Source organism: Acipenser ruthenus, chromosome 20, assembly GCF_902713425.1.
Source record: "Acipenser ruthenus chromosome 20, fAciRut3.2 maternal haplotype, whole genome shotgun sequence".
Classification (NCBI taxonomy): Eukaryota; Metazoa; Chordata; class Actinopteri; order Acipenseriformes; family Acipenseridae; genus Acipenser; species Acipenser ruthenus.
Genome location: NC_081208.1, coordinates 24,256,966 through 24,274,863, shown reverse-complemented (window position 1 = coordinate 24,274,863; position 17,898 = coordinate 24,256,966). Strand labels below are relative to the sequence as shown.

The window sequence follows — 17,898 nt, the reverse complement described above, 5'->3', positions numbered from 1 at the left end:
TAGTACACGCAGGCACACAGCAGAGCTGTACAGTTTCATTAATGTGATTTTTTTTGTATGAAATACAAATAATTCTGAAATAATCATGGTATTGGGCTAATTTCACGATTTCCGCGCAGCCTGCGAAATCTCGATTTACACTGCGCCTTAACTGACAATAATCTTTTGGACCAGCACCATGGTAACTGACAGCGTGCACGTGACCAGAAATAATGTACTGTAGAACTGCTGTTGCAATTACCCACAGCATTTTTTTTCTTTCAATGTACAGTACATATATTTTATGAATAATATTTCACGCACATTCATTTTGCAGATTTTTAATAAAACGCAAAAAATTCGCAAAAATTTCTTGCTTGTAAAATGTTCTTGTTTTACAGTAACTGCCACAAAAGGGTTCATTTTTCTTGAACGACACCCACAATGGAACTTGACCAAGACTGTACACAGCATTATGCTGTGTACAGAGTGTAAAAACATTTTCTCAAAGCGTTCTTTATCTGTCTTTACGGTTTAAGAGATATTAGCCGTTGTAGGTGCAGAAGTGGATTTGCAAAAATCATACAAGCTCCCCAGTGTTAGACATTTTAAAAATCCTTTTAAAAAGCGGTTCATGTCTGGGGGATGCACAATACACAAATCATGGTTCTAAAAAAGATCATATTCTGCTCTTCTTGCAAAGAGTTAAACTACCTGAGCTTCTGCCTACAGTAACATCATGCATTCCTTGTCGTGGACACTGTTTTTGATTTAAATCTAATGAAATGAGTGGGCCACTACAGCTTACAGATCGCCTTTAACATTCTGAGTATGCAGTGCCTGGCAGAAAGCCATCAAGCTGACAAACATTACCCTACAACAGAGTAAGGGATAGCCAGCTCACATACCAGCGGTTTAAAAGCTGGAGTCTATTGGGAAAAGGGGGGGGGGGGGGGGGGGGGTTGCTATATACTGCATTACTTTGAAAACAGCTTTTAATTTTTACCTCATTTACTATGACTGCCATCATGTGTTCTCTATTCAGTGTAATCTGTTCCAAAAACTACCATTTTAGATTTCAGTACACTTTATGAGTTGAGTTTTAAATTGAGTCATTCCTTGTTAAAAGTTGTGGTTCGTCCTTCACATACTGATTGGATAGGACATTTCCTTTAACTTAATTGGTCAATATAAGGTCCATAATCTCTGGTAAAGGACCTTAAATGTTAGCTTTCAAACTGTGTTTAATTTCTGTTCCAAATCATGTAAATACAGTATTCATTTCTGTAATTTAACTTTTTCTCCTTGATGAAAGAAAATCTCTGTTCTAGAACACAACCTCTGAATGTTGTCTTTCAAATCTTAGTGACTAAAGGCTGATTCCTCAATGTCCTATATGTTCAGCCTCTCAATTTAGTATAGCAAATAAAGTTTTAAAAAAAAGAAGAAAGAAAGAACAGTGTTTGCAGAACAGAAATACAGAGTAACTCCCTTTTAATATTGTAAAGGCCTCATGATTAACCATTTCAACTGGGATAATGAAGCCTGAAGGCTACCAGACCACACACTGAATTCTGAACAAACCGCATTTACTCATGGAATATTGAGGAAAATGTTTGTGGTCATTAGCAACTAAAACTTGTGCTTCATAAAAAAAAAAAAAAAAAATCACAAAAAAAACAGAAAAACTTAAAGTTAATTTTAACACAGCCATTTTGTATAAGAGAGCTTTGCCATCTGATAAGGCCCTTCTCATTATGATAAATACCCTTGCTTTCAGTTCGGGGACACTCAACTCAAAAAATAAACAGGATTTATTTGATTTAAATCAGATTTCTTTCAAATTTGAAAATCAATTTTTTTGATTTTTTCTTTTATTTTTTTGATTTTTAAATTAAGGATTTTTTTTGTAGTACCGTAGTTGTAGCTCTACAGTAGCTCCAAACTGTAAATTTAAGGATGTTGGAAATGGTGGTTTGTGAATAGTTACATACCAAACCAAATGACTCAGTCTTAAATGAATACATAAATAAAGAAAATTGTTTATCATTGTGGCATCCTCTAAATGTGAACTACAATATATGAACTACAAGAAGTTTGCGATGGAGTACGCCAGAGAAAAATACCCCTCACTCATCCCAGTCATTCTTTTCTTTTACTTTTCTTTATTTTCCTCACTACACCACTAAATAAACCTTGTTTCAGCAAGGTCTTAACACAGTGTTCAATTGTTTATTTGATTCATCAGAATCGCTTCAGCGAATAATGTTAATGATAGGGCAGGCGCTCTATAACGGGGAAAGACATTTCAGCGCAGTTTTCTTTTTTTCTTTTTTTTTTTACGTCTTCGCTTCATTTATGCACCACAGAATAGGGGGCGCTGTGATCAAAATACAGCCCTAAGAGTTTTAGTTTATAGACAGTAAGAGTTTAAGAGGTTTGTGTTAATAAAAGGTTTTTCATACTTTTCATGTCTTTTCCTTGAGAAACTATATAAAATAAGTAGTACATGAAAAAATTATTTAAAATCAATGATTTTTTTTTAAATCGAATTAAATCATTATTTAAAATCAGTGATTTAAAATCGACTTGATTTAAAATCAGCCAACCCCGGATGGAGGGTTCAAAATGGAAACTGGTAGAACTGTGCAGATCTTGACTGAAGCTTTTTACTTTATGTACAATACTTGTGTGATCTTTCAAAAGTGAACAAATGTTTTGCAAGAACTACAACTTCTATCAAACCTTCCTCCACTGCTTATAAAATGATCACCAGAAGTAAATGCTCTAGATTAAAATAATTAAATAGCTTTCTGAATAAACATCCCCGAAATTTACAAGAATGAGTTCAATATACCTCTGGATTTTGCCCCATCTGCTCTGGAGTTATTGTTAACTTTTGTGATAAGAATGTTGAAATAAGCTGATAAAGATTGTTTTTTAATTCAGAAAACTGACAGATTTGTTTTACCTTTGTATTCTTTAAAAGCAATCTAGCATTTTAAAAGTATTTGTGAGGGATTCAAAATGTGTTTCAAGCCCATGCTCTTATTGCAGCCAAGAAAGAGACCCATGCTGTATAGCTTAACTCCCCTGCACTTGTCCAAACAACATTCACTGTAAACTATTACAGTAGGCATGATGAATCACACACTTCAATTTCTGGCAACTAGAAATTACAGGAGTGAAGAGTGAATGGCCCGATAAGTCATCAAATAATAATAATAATAATAATAATAATAAATAGTAGTATGGCAATGGAAATCAGAAGAATCTAAACTGTGGAACAAGAAAATTATAAAGCCGGCATTCCATTTACATCCAGGAATTTGAGGATCTGGGAAGCTACTATCTTAGAAAGTCATAGAAATTACTGCGCCTCCACATGCACGTCCAAACAGTTGTGTTAGTGCAGGTGCATCGGTCCTTAGGAAAGTAGATTAGTAGCAACAAGTGGACTCGCTCTCTGCACTTATCCGCATAAGGAAACAAGTCCAACAGTCGAAATTACAAGGTTAAAAACATCTTATTAAATGACAAACAAAATGTAAATGTTTAAGTCCTTCAGAGTATCATCAATGCTTCAACATCACATGACACCACGTCTAATCTAATAATAGAAGGATCCCTACAGCAGAATATTTACTCATTCCTCTCTGTGATTTCCTATGTGAGTTTACTATAAATCAAAAGAGTTTGATCCAACAAAACGTACTGCCAAGTTAAAGTATATCTATATGAATATAGGTCATTCTTTTTTTTTTTTTTTTTTTTTTTACTCCTTTTGCAAGTCCAAGTTCTCAGATTTGTATGTGTGCTATTTTACTGTTAACCCCCAATCAGGACAGTTACAGTTGTCCGTAATTTAAAAAAATGAGGAACTTGTAATGTTTTATAGAAGTTGCACCATCGCTTTTTCTCAAAGCTGCACTTCTGTAAACTGAACCCAGCACTATAACTCAAGGTAACATGAGCCACTGACTACCCAGATTTCTCATCTGAATATTTCATAGAGGTACTGTAGCAATTTCAGAATGTATATCTTTTGGGACCCCACCGAGCCAACTTGATGAATTCAGAATTGTAACATACTAACTTCCCTAATTCTATGTGAAATAAATCTTATAGTTTGTCCAGGGGGGAAAAAAATGGTGTCCTCATATCGTTCTCACTATAGGCCCCAACACATTACTCTTGTTTGATTACAAACCTTGGAATGCCAAAAGCAGATGAGCACAGTACCAGTCACAGCTAATGAAATCTTAAAGCTGCTCTTAATATTTCAGACTATTTAAAATACTTGAATATACTATAGCATGTTTAAAATGTAACATGTCAACCACATCCATGCCCTTCTTTCATATCATCTACATTACTATGTGTAGTATGGCACGCTTGTACAGACATGGCTGCCCCACTTCTGGCACAAAAATACTGTATTTCTGCCTAAACCTACAATCTGGTTACCGTAGTTATGGTGTTCCCAGAAATGCTTGCCTGGTTTGCCACTTTCTACATACACTAGTTACTTTTAACTGGCTTGTTGCAGAAAGTCATCTGCATGCCATCATTTTTTCACCATGTCAGCTGTTTCTTCTTATAGAAGCTACTTTAAGAATTAACCAAGCAACTTTGTATTTATCCTGACTTCCTTACAATTCTGGTTGACAAACATGTTAACTATAATTAATACAGCAATAGAATGTGCATTTAAAAATGTATACTACACAATTTGATTCCCAAAATATCTTATGTACACAACATACGGATATAAAATAATAAAACATATAATTCAAAAGAAAAGTGAAATCTTAACTTGTTCTTGCCTACTGTTAATAATTTCTAAATTCAAAACAGAAATTGCTATAGTACAGCATGTGGTGATGAAATCTTTACTGACTATACTGGAGAAGCCAAGAATTAGGCAGCTGGAAAACTGTAGGGACCGGTTTGTTACACTGGTCAGCAACTGAATGCTATAAATATATTTTTACTGCACGCAGGCACACAGAACAGATTTCTCTGGCTTAAAAGTTCAGATGCAAATACAATGCAAAATAAATGCTGGTAGATAGTAACAGGCTGTGTGGTCCAGTGGTTAAAGAAAAGGGCTTGTAACCAGGAGGTCCCTGGTTCAAATCCCACCTCAGCCACTGACTCATTGTGTGACCCTGAGCAAGTCACTTAACCTCCTTGTGCTCCGTCTTTCGGGTGAGACGTAGCTGTAAGTAACTCTGCAGCTGATGCATAGTTCACACACCCTAGTCTCTGTAAGTCGCCTTGGATAAAGTCGTCTGCTAAATAAATAAATAAACAAATAAGTCTGCTCGTCTGTCACTGTATTAACCGCTATACAGGTTCTGAAAAATAATTTAGGATAATTCCTAAAAGTGCAAAAACAATTAGAAATAGCACTAAAACAGCAGGATTATAACATCGATTGAGAAAGACAAATATAAAATTAATTTTCTACTAATGTATTTGTTAAAGCTAATGTAGCAAGTTATGCTCGCTGACTTCCACAGTATAACCCAGTTAAATCAGTGAGTCCTATACCCACAATGGCAAACACTTTTGAAGAGACCTGACTACACATTCAATACTGTATTGCTAAAAATATGATGATTTATGTGGATGTCATAACTCCAAATTCAATCTTATGGTAAAGAAAGGCAAATGTGTCATGGTTACAGTACATAATAACACTCTTTAGCCTTTAAAACAAAATGTGTTACTTATAATGGAGTTATACTTGTTCTAGGTCGTTAATCAAATCAACAGGTGAGCACAGCTGAGCACATTCCATACATGATTTTCAGGATATGGAATAACCATGACAGCCATTCAGAAGAACGTCATATCCCACGTAGGGTAGTCTCAACCATGCTCAGCATTCACAACTTTATAGTAAACAGACATTGTAGCTGTATTTCGGTCATACAACTATTAATATGTTGTTCTTTAATTTTTTGACTTGACAGTGCATTAAGTAATGAGTTCAAACAGTGTTCTGGTACACAGTACACAGGCAACTAGAGAGATGGAACAAAGTCGACTTCAATATACAGTTTTGCTTCAAATTAGACTAAATTTCATTGCATGCTGCATTTTCAGTCACTGTAAAATGTTGATGCTTAGATCTTGGCAATATAAATGTGAGAAAGCCATGTGACTACATTCTTGAACATCATATCCACAGAAATCTATTCAGCAGGGAATTACTTGGCAATGCTGCAAGTACTGTAGTTATTTTCATCATGTGCTTGACATGCCTAATACAAACACTTACAGTAACACTACAAACTGCAGCTCACGATGCACAATTACTACTACTAAAAATGGCAGACACCAGTTCTTGAAAACCATGAAAAACGAGAAAACCGTGGTATGTAAATTTTCTTAAATGAGCATCGATGAATCTACTGATTAATCAACTAATGCCCATAAATCAACTGATCAAAAATTTTAAATCGAGTGACAGCCCTAATTTCAATATATACTCTGGTGAGATGGCGTTTTTTTTTTTTTTCGTTTTTTTTTTTACTTTGTAGTTAAAGGCTTTTTGTTTTTTTTTAAATAAAGACTGATTAAGAATATGCGCACTCCCATTGCTAGTCTGCATTCTGTGAAATATTGTAAGGCAGTTACTGGAGCTTTGGCTGGTTCAAGATTTGCATGCAAAAACTAAATTGCCTGCTAAAATAAACACAAAGTCTGAAATCCAAAGAAATCATTCCTATCAAAATCCAGATGCTGGGGTCAACAACTGTCACACTATTTTGGCTACTGCTGCATATTTTTTAATGAAAGGTATAGTTTTGTTCTGTGCTGTATTTGTAGTACATTCTACTTTAGGCCCCTTTATTGGCAGGGGCTTGTGAAGTGGAAGCTCAGAGTGTTGAGGTAAAACAATACTGAGCTGCTTAATGACAGCCCCCAATATCATTCAATCAATTTGGGATTGAAACACATTACAAAAAACATTTACTGATTTCTTAAACTATTAGAAACTGTGATCTAAACTAAGACATGTGTCTTAAGTCAGAAATCCAATCAACAATAACTATGTTGCTCACCTCAGCAAAGCTCTTTGCTTTGCAGAGATTAAAATAGTCAGTCAGCCACTGGTCCCAGACAACAGAGTATTAAGGACTCAGTAACAGCAGAGTTTCCCTTTGGATTCCAAGCCGCCTTGGATATTTACCCTGCGGTGTCAACTGCATACTCAATTTGTACTATATATTTTAACATTCATTTTTAGCAAGTTCCTTTGGATTATTAAAATGTTAGTAAGAGGAGATACAGAATGATCTTTCCCCTTAACTGAATCATTAACATACAAAGCTTGTCGCAGAACTGGATAAAATAACCTCCAAATAGCATACATTCACTATTACCTCACTGGGGTATTACAGTATTACTCAAAAAAGTAGGAGACTGGATGAACATTTTGAACATGTGAACTAATCCTTTATGCATCCCAAAGGCCTGGGTGTACACTTATTAGGTGTCCTGGGCATATAAAGTGGTGTGCTCCCACTGAAAGATCATTGCATAGCAATTTACCCCATTGGCCGATTTCTTGCCAACACAAACCGACTAGGCACTCTATAAAAACTTCCCCTATTTTAGCCAATGTACATGCTCTTTAATACTGCATTTCTAATAATCCCAATAATGCAGACATGGTAAATGTACAATAGGAGTAATAGTGACTTGTATATGCAGAGATTATTGTCACAAATAATCCTGTAAACATGATGACTAAAATAGACGTGCTCACCATCACTAATCCTGAGGGCAGTGAACTGAAATGGGACTTAATCTCGGCCACAATCAACTCAAAAGTTTACCTTCATGTTAAAGTAAACGCAATGCAGTCTGGGAATTGTCTGCTTGTTTGTTTATAAGTAGCACTATTCTAAAAATGCGTCCTGGCTAATAAATGACCATGGGATTTTATGTTTTTGCAAATGCCAGAATAAGGTACTTAGCAATACAGTAAAAGAGTACCAAAGCACAGAACGGATTTTCAAATAACTTACATTTTATTAAAATGTTGAACCCTTTGTATCCTCCATACCATCCTGCTATTAATATTGAAACTGTATTCACCTCCGTGCCAGCAGGCAAGTTAAAGGTTTTTTGGAATGTATTCAGGTGTAGGAAACTAACACAATTCACATTCACTTTACCATGAAAGCATTAAACTACAAGTGCAGTTATGAAAAAGATGACACTAGGACATAATTTAATAAGGATACAGAAATGCCTGCAGTAGAATAGTACAATCCTGACTGGGTTTAATTGTCTTTAGCTTTAACAAGGGCAGTATGACCACTCTGAAAGAGGTTTGTAATACTCCTACTTTTAGTACCAGGGCAACTCAACTTTGTCAAATAACGTGAGTAATAAAGAGGAGACGTTTGGATGCATTTTCCATTTGAAGTTGTATAATGTATAACTATAATAGATGCAGATTGTTAGGTTTGCATGGTTGCAGCATGTGCTTTTAAAAAAAAAAAAAAAAAAAAAAAAAAAAAAAAAAAACATGTTTACTTTTATCCCTGTAGGTACACAGGTAAATTCTGCTGGCAGCTGGGAGACATTATGAACGTTCAAAAGTACCTCTGTTTGCATTTGGACACCTTTAAGTACTGTTGTGTTATACTGCAGCTTAATTCATTGACAGAGGTTTTGGAGAAAAGTTTGTTATAGCCCTAAAAAACTGATATTGGATATGGTTTTGTTAACGAACAATCTTGTCTGATATAACCTTTTCAATCCCACAATAACATTACTGGATGCCACAGTATGCCAAGATGCCACTTTATAGTTACTCAGACATTTCAACAATCAATTTAAAGTATTTGAAAAAGGAAAACAGACACTAACATTTCCCTTGTCATTGCTGTTTTTAAATAGCAAATTTTATGTCAATACAGTCCTGAAAAATATTCAATCCATCAAAATTCCAGTCGTAGTGTCAAGAGCTGTACTTCGACTGTTTTAAACACACAGACAAACTGTGCAAATGTATTCTTAAAATTCCAACAAGAAATATCCAACAGTTTCATCAAATTCAGTCAGCTTCCCAATACAGTTCAGTGAATCTGGCATTCAGAATAAAGCAACATGAAAAAGAATGTATCAATGACCATTTTGAATGCGCCATTCAGCCAGTCAAGCATTTTTGCACCCAAATATTCAGTTACTAGAATTTTTCAAAAATATTATTTCTGCAGAATAAGTTTTTCATAAACATATACAGAACAATAAACTAGGCTGATTCCTTACTGATCTACAGTATACCCTAGAAGTGAAAACATATGACAAATCTAAACTAACCTTTTGTAAAGGGTTAACATGAATTCAAATTATGCAAAGGAGAAACATCTTTTACACGTATTAAAACAATGAAAGTCATTTCCTGATAGAGTCACAAGATGTTGCTGTTTTTTTTTTTTTTATGTAAACTGTTTAAAAATCATCCACTCTTGCGGTTTTGCAGCTTAATTTCCAACACAGCCACAGATTACGGTTCTATTTCTAAAGTTAAGGATAGTGATTTTCAAGCATAAATCCACAGAGGAATATATTACATTATTATGCAGGTCACTGTAAAGTGTATAAAAAATAAAGTGGTTCAAACTAAAAATGCATTTTTGGTTTAGCTGTTCAAGTACTTTTGTATAAAATCCATTTTCCAATTCTTTCAAGCAACTATCTGTATGTTTGTGGAAAAAACAGTGTATTTCTGAGAACAATGCAGAGTCTGCACCATATCACTGGTAATATTTTATTGCCTCCTACTACTGGATTTCCCAAAAAGAAAAAAAAACTGTGGCTCAGTAAAGCTGTTTTAACACCCGTCTTGGTTGAAGGGGTCTCTTGATGATGTTAAAGGTAATACAGTAACTTTAAGGTGGGTTAATTATTAATCAGCTATTCGTATGTATGTCTTCTGTTTTGCATCGAATTTGTGATGGCGATAGTCATTTGTACATGTAAGCAATACAAAGTTGGGTAAAATAAAACAAAGCATTGTTTGTCATGAAGTTCACTTCTCACACCTAAAGCATAAATATATCTTTTAAAATTAGGATATTTACCAGGTTCATCTGCAAAATGGCAAATCATCTCTGTGTTGGCCACATTCTGGATATACCCAAATCAGTTATATATAAATATTCATATGAAAAAGGTCCAAGAAACCTATTCAGCCTTGAACTGCTAATATGAAGAACAAACCACGGTAGTTACAACAGCAAAGTAGCTTTAAAGTTTAAACATGTTGAATTCATTAAACAAAAGCAGCTTATTCAGTTAGTGGCTGCACAAAGCCCATGGTTAGGTGTACTGCTGTATGCAACTAGGCCTCCCCCATAAATGTAAACACTCAATCATAAAATCACAGAAGGCATTCAGAAAAAAAGAGGCTGTGGGTTTTAAGAAAATAAAATCAGTAAGGGCCAATAAAATGATCACTCATTCGTTTCTTGTTTCAAAAAAACAAATCGCATTTTCTTTTTTTTTACAAATATAAGAGACAAGCATTTGCGCTGAAATTAACAAGAAAATGGCCTTGCAAATGAAGTAGCAATACAACTATAAAAGGACGGCTTACAAAAAGTATTAGATTTAGCCCAAAAAATTGTATACAACAAAGAATGCACGCTTCAATGCACGCCAACACAATGACTTATGGCATTGCCACACAAATGAAGCTGCACATCACATTTACTATGGGGCCAAACATTTTGCCATTTCTTAATATCTGCAGAGGGGTTCCACTGCAAAGTGTGCCACAAGAGCAGTCATGCATAATAGGGACAGATATGAGCCAAGAACTGAGTTGCAGACGTAATGCAAAAAAAAAAAAAACGAAAAAAAACAAACACACAAATGTTCACATGTGGCACCCAGGAGCTTAAGGGTGTATGGACAAAGGGGTCATATATTAGACATGCTTGCTCAAATTTTCCCCTTGCATTGGTGTGGGCTCAAAGACGTCTCAGATTCATAATAGACAGGCTGTCACACTGTTGCACACATCTAATCACCTGCAGCTTAGTATAGAAAGAGATAATCTCCTCACAAAATTGTCACCATGGGTGTCAATGGGTGAAACTGTAGCTTGCTGGTCTTACCAAGTATGGCAGATAAGAAGTTGAAGGACATTTCCCCAAGGTGTTTACCAACTGAAGCAAACAAGGGTGTACGCTCCAGGTGGCAAGTATTAATTTCTGTGGCATAAATACAATGGTGCCTCTAATGTCACGTTGCCAATAACATGGTACCTCATGCGGGTCTGGAGCCAGGCCAGTGGATGTTGTGCCCACAATGCCTGTATTCTGTGGCATGTGCTGCAACACATGGAGACCATGTTCTTGATGCTCTGTGGGACTTGGTGGCTAGATCAGGATCAGGATGGTTAAACAATCCCCCTGATGGTTGGGATCAACAGTCCACGCCATCACAGCTAGGTCTGTGCGTCATCTTGGACTAGGTGACATGGTGAAATAATGCACATTATTTGTATTCATGGTACATGACAGTAAACATCTGCAAAGTTTTGTTCAATTCGGGCGTGAGCAAAAAAGAAATGACCCTGTTGCAAAGTCATCCTTTTAGTGGAAAATACTATAGTATGTTTCTATTCTCAGGTAGTTGTGCTACTGTATAACCCTACATGCCCTAACTTTAATACTGCGGCCATTTTCGAACGTGTGTTTCTATTATAATAAACTCAGCTATTCAGCAATCAGTTTTAGTCTATATCTACTATCAATGGGCCACACATATACTGTATTTTATAGATCTGCTAAAAAGGTCTTCAAAACTTAATTATCCTTGACACCACACAACCACTTGTGCCAGGTCAAAAATAGACCTCTTGTTGGATCAGAGAGGTAGCCATTGACTGACCTCTACAGTAATCCTATACAAGACATACAAGACAACCTTTTTCTGCCTTTGAAAAAGTAAGGGTGTAGCTATGCATCCATATTCAGCACAGTCATTGATCACTTGCATGTGCACAGATATTATTATTATTATTATTATTATTATTATTATTATTATTATTATTATTATTATTATTTATTTCTTGATGCCCTTATCCAGGGCGACTTACAGTCACACATATCTTGAAATACATTTCAAGATATGTGCTCAAAGTCAGCCCTTTTGAAAATACAAACTTAATGAGTTCAAATGATAAAACTATGAACCAAATGTACTTTTGTCTGAAGTGGAAAATAGAAAATGTTTTAAAGATGATTTAAACGTGTAAACTGATATACCAAGGCCAGAGTAAAAAGATCCAAGTGTTTTGAAACTGTAAAGAGAAGGAACATTTTTGTTCTAATTAATGTGCAACTACAGTAGTTACTGTATGAATGGATTGTATCTTGCACCATGTCCACATGACCTTTTTGAGAACAGCAACAAACATTTGCACTTTAAATCCATTCTGGCAGGAAATGTGTGTTGTTCCATGCCTTATCAAATCAAAGGCTAGTGGACCCTGAACCATAGCTTGCTGGTTTAACTGGGGTTAGCAAGGGCAGTATTACTCTTATTACTGTTAACTTTTCTCCTCCTTCTAAGGTCAAATTCACTGTATCAAAACCAGTTAATCATAAGTATCTCGTGTATAGTGTACTCTGCACTTACTACGTGATTTATTTTAAACGTGGAAGATAACACAGCACAAACATAATATCTATGGAACAGCGGAAATTCGAGACTACCATAATAACAATAATAATAAAATACTATTTATTATAATAATAATAATAATAATAATAATAATAATAATAATAATAATAATAAACTTTAGCACCTTTAAAAGCAATCATCTCACAGCGCTTTACAAGAAAAACACAAATCACAACAACAACAAAAACACAGAAGATAGGCATTTTTGTGAATGTTTTTTTCTAAAAAAGTAAGTCTCTAAGCTACACTATAAAGCACTCTAAGTGGCTGAATCCCTGATTTCTTTAGGAATGGTGTTCCAGAGTTTTGGGGCATAACAACAAAAGGCCTTGTCAGTTAGGCGAAGGTTGCGTGAGGGAGTGTAAACAGATACAAGATCAGATAAGTACTGTGGAGCCAAACATACTGCAATTTGGTAAGTGTGCTTTTATATACGCCTGCGAGCAGGGCGTTACAATAATCTATCCGAGAGAAAACAAAAGCATGAACCAGTTTTTCAGCTACAGATGCAGAGAGCATAGGTCGCAGCCTAGGAATGTTTCTAAGGTGGAAAGGATCCAGGATCAAAAATCACTCCCAGATTTGTCATTTTGGATCTAAACTCAAGCATGGTACCAATGCTGTACTGGTTTACAGCATTGGTTTTACATAGCTGATGGGAAGTACCCAACAGCATAACCTCGGTCTTATCACAATTTAGATGCAAACAATTTTGTGACATCCAATTACTAAATAAAAACTAAAAAAAACTAAAAAACAAAACATAACATTGGTAAATAATACAATCTCACATCACCTAGCATAACACTGTTGGAACAACCCTTAAACTTTAATTATGCGACAGTAAACGCTAAGTAAATAATAAATATTAGATCTGGTGTCTTAAGAGTGGAACCGTATTTTGAGTGTTTTCCTATCACCAGCCGGTAAGTTATACAATTTATATCAACCATGTGTAGCGCGTTTTTAATAAATTAGTTACATTACTACAGTCCGATCGTGAAACCAAATGTATATTGCACGCGTCCGTCTCTCTGCAACCGAGTTCGACTGCTTGACTCGAGTCATAGGAACACGAAGTATATTTACAACGCAAACACCTCTCAATGCGTACCAGTAGAGCTCAATCAAACAACGTATTAACATTGTGAAATGTACCCCAAAACTGTGATAAATACTTTAGCATAAAGTTTTGATATGCCACAAGAGCACAATGGTGACATGTGAAATAAATACGTCATGAAATAAATACGTAAATTCCTTGCATTTCACTTTTCGAAGCCTGGCAACAAACACTAAAAAGAACATTAGATTTTTTAAATAACATTTTTATGCACCTAAATATTATGTGACATATTACATGCTAATGTTTCTAAAAAACTGCACAATCATTGTGTTTCCGTCTAGATTGTTTCGAAAAGAGCAGAACATTTGTGTGAAAGAAAACACATACCATACCCCGCCCCCCAAGTTCAAAGAGACCGAGTCCCAACTTGTTTATCAATACTGACGACACTAAAAAATGAAGCCGTGTTTTAAAAAATTAAGATAGCCATTTACTCAATTGGACTGCAACACATAACTGAAATACAGTTAGTGTTGTATTTATGCCAAGCAAAGGAAGGAAGAAGTGTGGCCTTGGTACCGTCAACTGCAGTGCCATGGCCAGCAAAGCACACCACACACTTTCAACAAAAACAGTAGAAGTTCACAATGGAATAGAGACGCACATGGTACAAATAAATAAAGTGTTACCTTTGGAATAGAGAGATTTGGGAGAATTAATGTCGAGATCAGCGCTGAGCAGAGAGATGAAATCAGAGGGCATCTCAATGCCTCTGGAACCGAGCGAAACACGGACGCCCACAAAACAATACCACACAAACTGGAAAGCAAATCAAAACTACTTTAACTGAACTAAACGAGCCGTTTAAGTTTGTTGGTTTTGTGAAGTGTTGTTTTTTGTTCCCCTCTACGTCAGTCAATAGGTCGGTCGATCGTTTAGTGGGTGATATCAGCTCAACAGCTCCAATCCTCTTTCCTCAGTTTCTGTATTTCCTTTAGGCACCTCCTCCCACGCGACACAGCGTCTTTGCGCAGTCGCGAGTCGCGGGAGGCGACAGGGGAAAGTCACGTGAGCAAAGAGGTTTTGTAAAACAAAATCGCAAACATACGCAGCAGTAGCAGGAAGGAGTTTGTGTTTAATACGTTTAGCCAAGAATAAGCTGTAGCGACTGCAGCATTTCTTTTGGATGGGTTCCCTCATTAAAAAAATAAAACTTGACATGTTTTGATTTGATCATATCCCCACCTTTTTGGCATCTCTGTACCTACGATCTGCTTACACACGTGTGTGTGTGTGTGTGTGTGTGTGTATATATATATATATATATATATATATATATATATATATATATATATATATATATTAATGTCTGCTTGTTTGTCTGAGACTATGTAAATCAATGCTTAAAATTATGTAATGCGGCATGCTGTTCACTCAGACGCCATTGAATCTTATGGTAAACCAATAAAACTTTACATATCTTAAAACGTTCCCTTTATCATGTGACATTATTAACAGTGCTGTATTTTTTAAAGTGCACTTGTATTTGTTTATTGCCTAATCATAATCTTATTCAAATGCAAAATACATTGATTACAAATGAGTCAACATTGCATGTCTATTCTATTTTTTTCCCTTGTGTAGATGTAACCGGTGAACTATTCATGTTTTAACTGTACGGTTCTTTAACTTATTTTCAAAGCCTGTGAGTTTACTGCAAAATCCAGTGGGTATGTTTCGTGTGGAATGACTAAAATATTACAGCAATATATCTTTACAGTACCTGTCAAATATCTCTGCAACAGAGAACTGTCTGTAATAACATGCACAGCAGTGTGGTTTGTATGCAAATCCATGGTAGCAAGCAATGAAGGAACTATAAAACACTGGGCCAGTTTTACTTTAGTTAGCATTGAAGCTGGGGTTATAGTTTACAACTAAAATGGTATGAGGGCTGGAGAACATTCAAGCTTTATTAAATAGTTTATTTCCTAATGTGTTCCCTTAGTTTTATTTTGGCATGTATAAAGCATTATTAACTAATAAGTCAGATATGAATAGCTCAACCGTTTATTAACCCTTAAGACATAACTAATGGCTTACACTACATAAACAGCTTGCTGTTAACTAATAGTAGTTAGCCATTTTTATTATTTACCCAACATATTCATGATATTTTAAAATACAGTTAATAATTTATATTTTATATATTGCTAATTGTTGACTTTGCCACCATTATTACATTTTTAATAAGTTATTTATGCTGGCCTTATACATTGTTTACACTGGATCCTTCAAGTTACCAAACTGTAATGAAGAAGAAAGCATATAGGCAAAACCAAGGCTTTGAAATACTTATGCTTGCAGCAAAACATTGAAGGTGTGTGAAATTATTTATAAATAACAATGAAATAAAACTCTATATGTGGAGGTGATCTTTGACCTGTGTATAATATTCAGTTGCAGATTGCATTGAAGTCAGCAGATGGAACCAGCCCCAGTTTGGAACAAGATGGTATTGAGTTTTACAAACAGGCTTCATGGTGCAGATTAGGATTTACAATTTAATGAAACTTGACCCAGGCACTGCCAAGAATACACTGAGCTGAAGGTATATTATTAATTAGGGAACCCTTTAAATAATTTACAATACTGTATACTGCAGTGTTTTCATTGAACAGGTGATGTTTAAAACAGGAGCAGACAGGTTTACAGTAGCAGTGACTTTCGGAACAGGTTGTCACTTGACAGATGTTCGGAACATTTGCTTTATATTACAATATGATTTGAAGAACAAATTCAACCAGTTTGAAAATATTGCTTGAAATAAAGCACTTTTTTATCCTTGATGGCACATCTGGCACACAATGTTAAGTTGCAGTTACGCTCTGCATATACCGCCTCCTGTGTCACCCTCACCCCCGGACCTTGGACCCCACTTTTAGATAGGCTCTGGTGCCATTGTGTGCCAGAGGTGCCGTCAAGGATAAAAAAGTGTTGGGTGAATAGATCTTTGCATAAAGTTGCAAAACACAAGAGTAGCTTTTACTTCTAGTTACATTCTTTAAAGAAGTAAATGTAAAACATCTGACTTTACCCTGAGACTCATATTGTTACTGCTGCTGAGGTATGACAGGGCAAATGACAAATCTGCAAATTAATATTGTATACCTACATTGTATACCTACATATACAGCAGTCACTGAACTGATACATACTGTATGTAAAACGCATACTGTGGAGTGTAATTAGCTACATAAAACAAACTGGGTTATATCACCCAGATAATATTGTTTATTTTAAAATAAGTAGCGCAATTTACTGACATTTATATTTTCAAAAACATTGCTAAACCAAAAAAGCAGAAATGGGGAAATATAAGTTATATAGATATATACACTTTTTATATAGCTTACCAAAGTAGAGTAGAGTAAATTCAATCTGACCTCTTCATTTAAAATCCTGCTAAGAATATGTTACATTCAAACTTCCGTTTCCCTTTCCAGTAACAAACGGTTCCATTGAGACCGTCTGACCACTAGAGAACATTTGCTAATTTAAATGAATCACAGTTTATGAAAACGCCCCTTAATACATAACAGTAGGAAAAGTGTGTGTGTGTGTGTGTGTGTGTGTGTGTGGTGCCCATGAGTACAGCAATAACATGTAGTAGTTTACAACCCTGGAGCAGTTTATGAGTAGTCTATAACACTTGTTTATAAATAGATAGATATAGATGTTTATAAATGGAGCCTACCTTGTCAAGCCTATAATATATATTGTACCTCTTGGCACAGAAATAGGCTAAGCTGAGCTTGTATTTAATTCTACAGGGTATATGCCTTACCCTACTCTGTTACCACTGTGAGTTTGAGTTCAAGTGTCAGATACCATGCAAGTAAGTTTGGTGATTCTATTTCATTTGTTACTTAGCCAAAACAAACCCAGTACTCAGTGTAGCTCGGTGACAGTCTGCTCCTTGGTTTCAAACAGTCTTGGCTACAGTAAGCATTGCTTCTGGGATGTGGGGCTGTGCTGCTTTCATTCATTTTTATTATTTATTATTATTATTTATTTCTTAGCAGACGCCCTTATCCAGGGCGACTTACAATTGTTACAAGATATCACAT

At 35.5% G+C, this 17,898-nt stretch overlaps 1 protein-coding gene across 2 annotated transcripts in view; it reads right to left on the bottom strand.

Annotated features, from left to right (window-relative positions):
- Positions 1 to 14,772, bottom strand: part of nfat5b (nuclear factor of activated T cells 5b) — a 47,858-nt gene extending 33,086 nt beyond the window's left edge. For both annotated transcript variants that reach the window (XM_034042827.3, XM_034042828.3), the window contains exon 1: positions 14,458 to 14,772. In XM_034042827.3, the coding sequence (XP_033898718.3) occupies positions 14,458 to 14,530 (73 nt within the window). In that variant the 5' untranslated portion in view covers positions 14,531 to 14,772. The remainder of the gene's footprint in view (positions 1 to 14,457) is intronic.
- Positions 14,773 to 17,898: the final 3,126 nt, after the last annotated feature.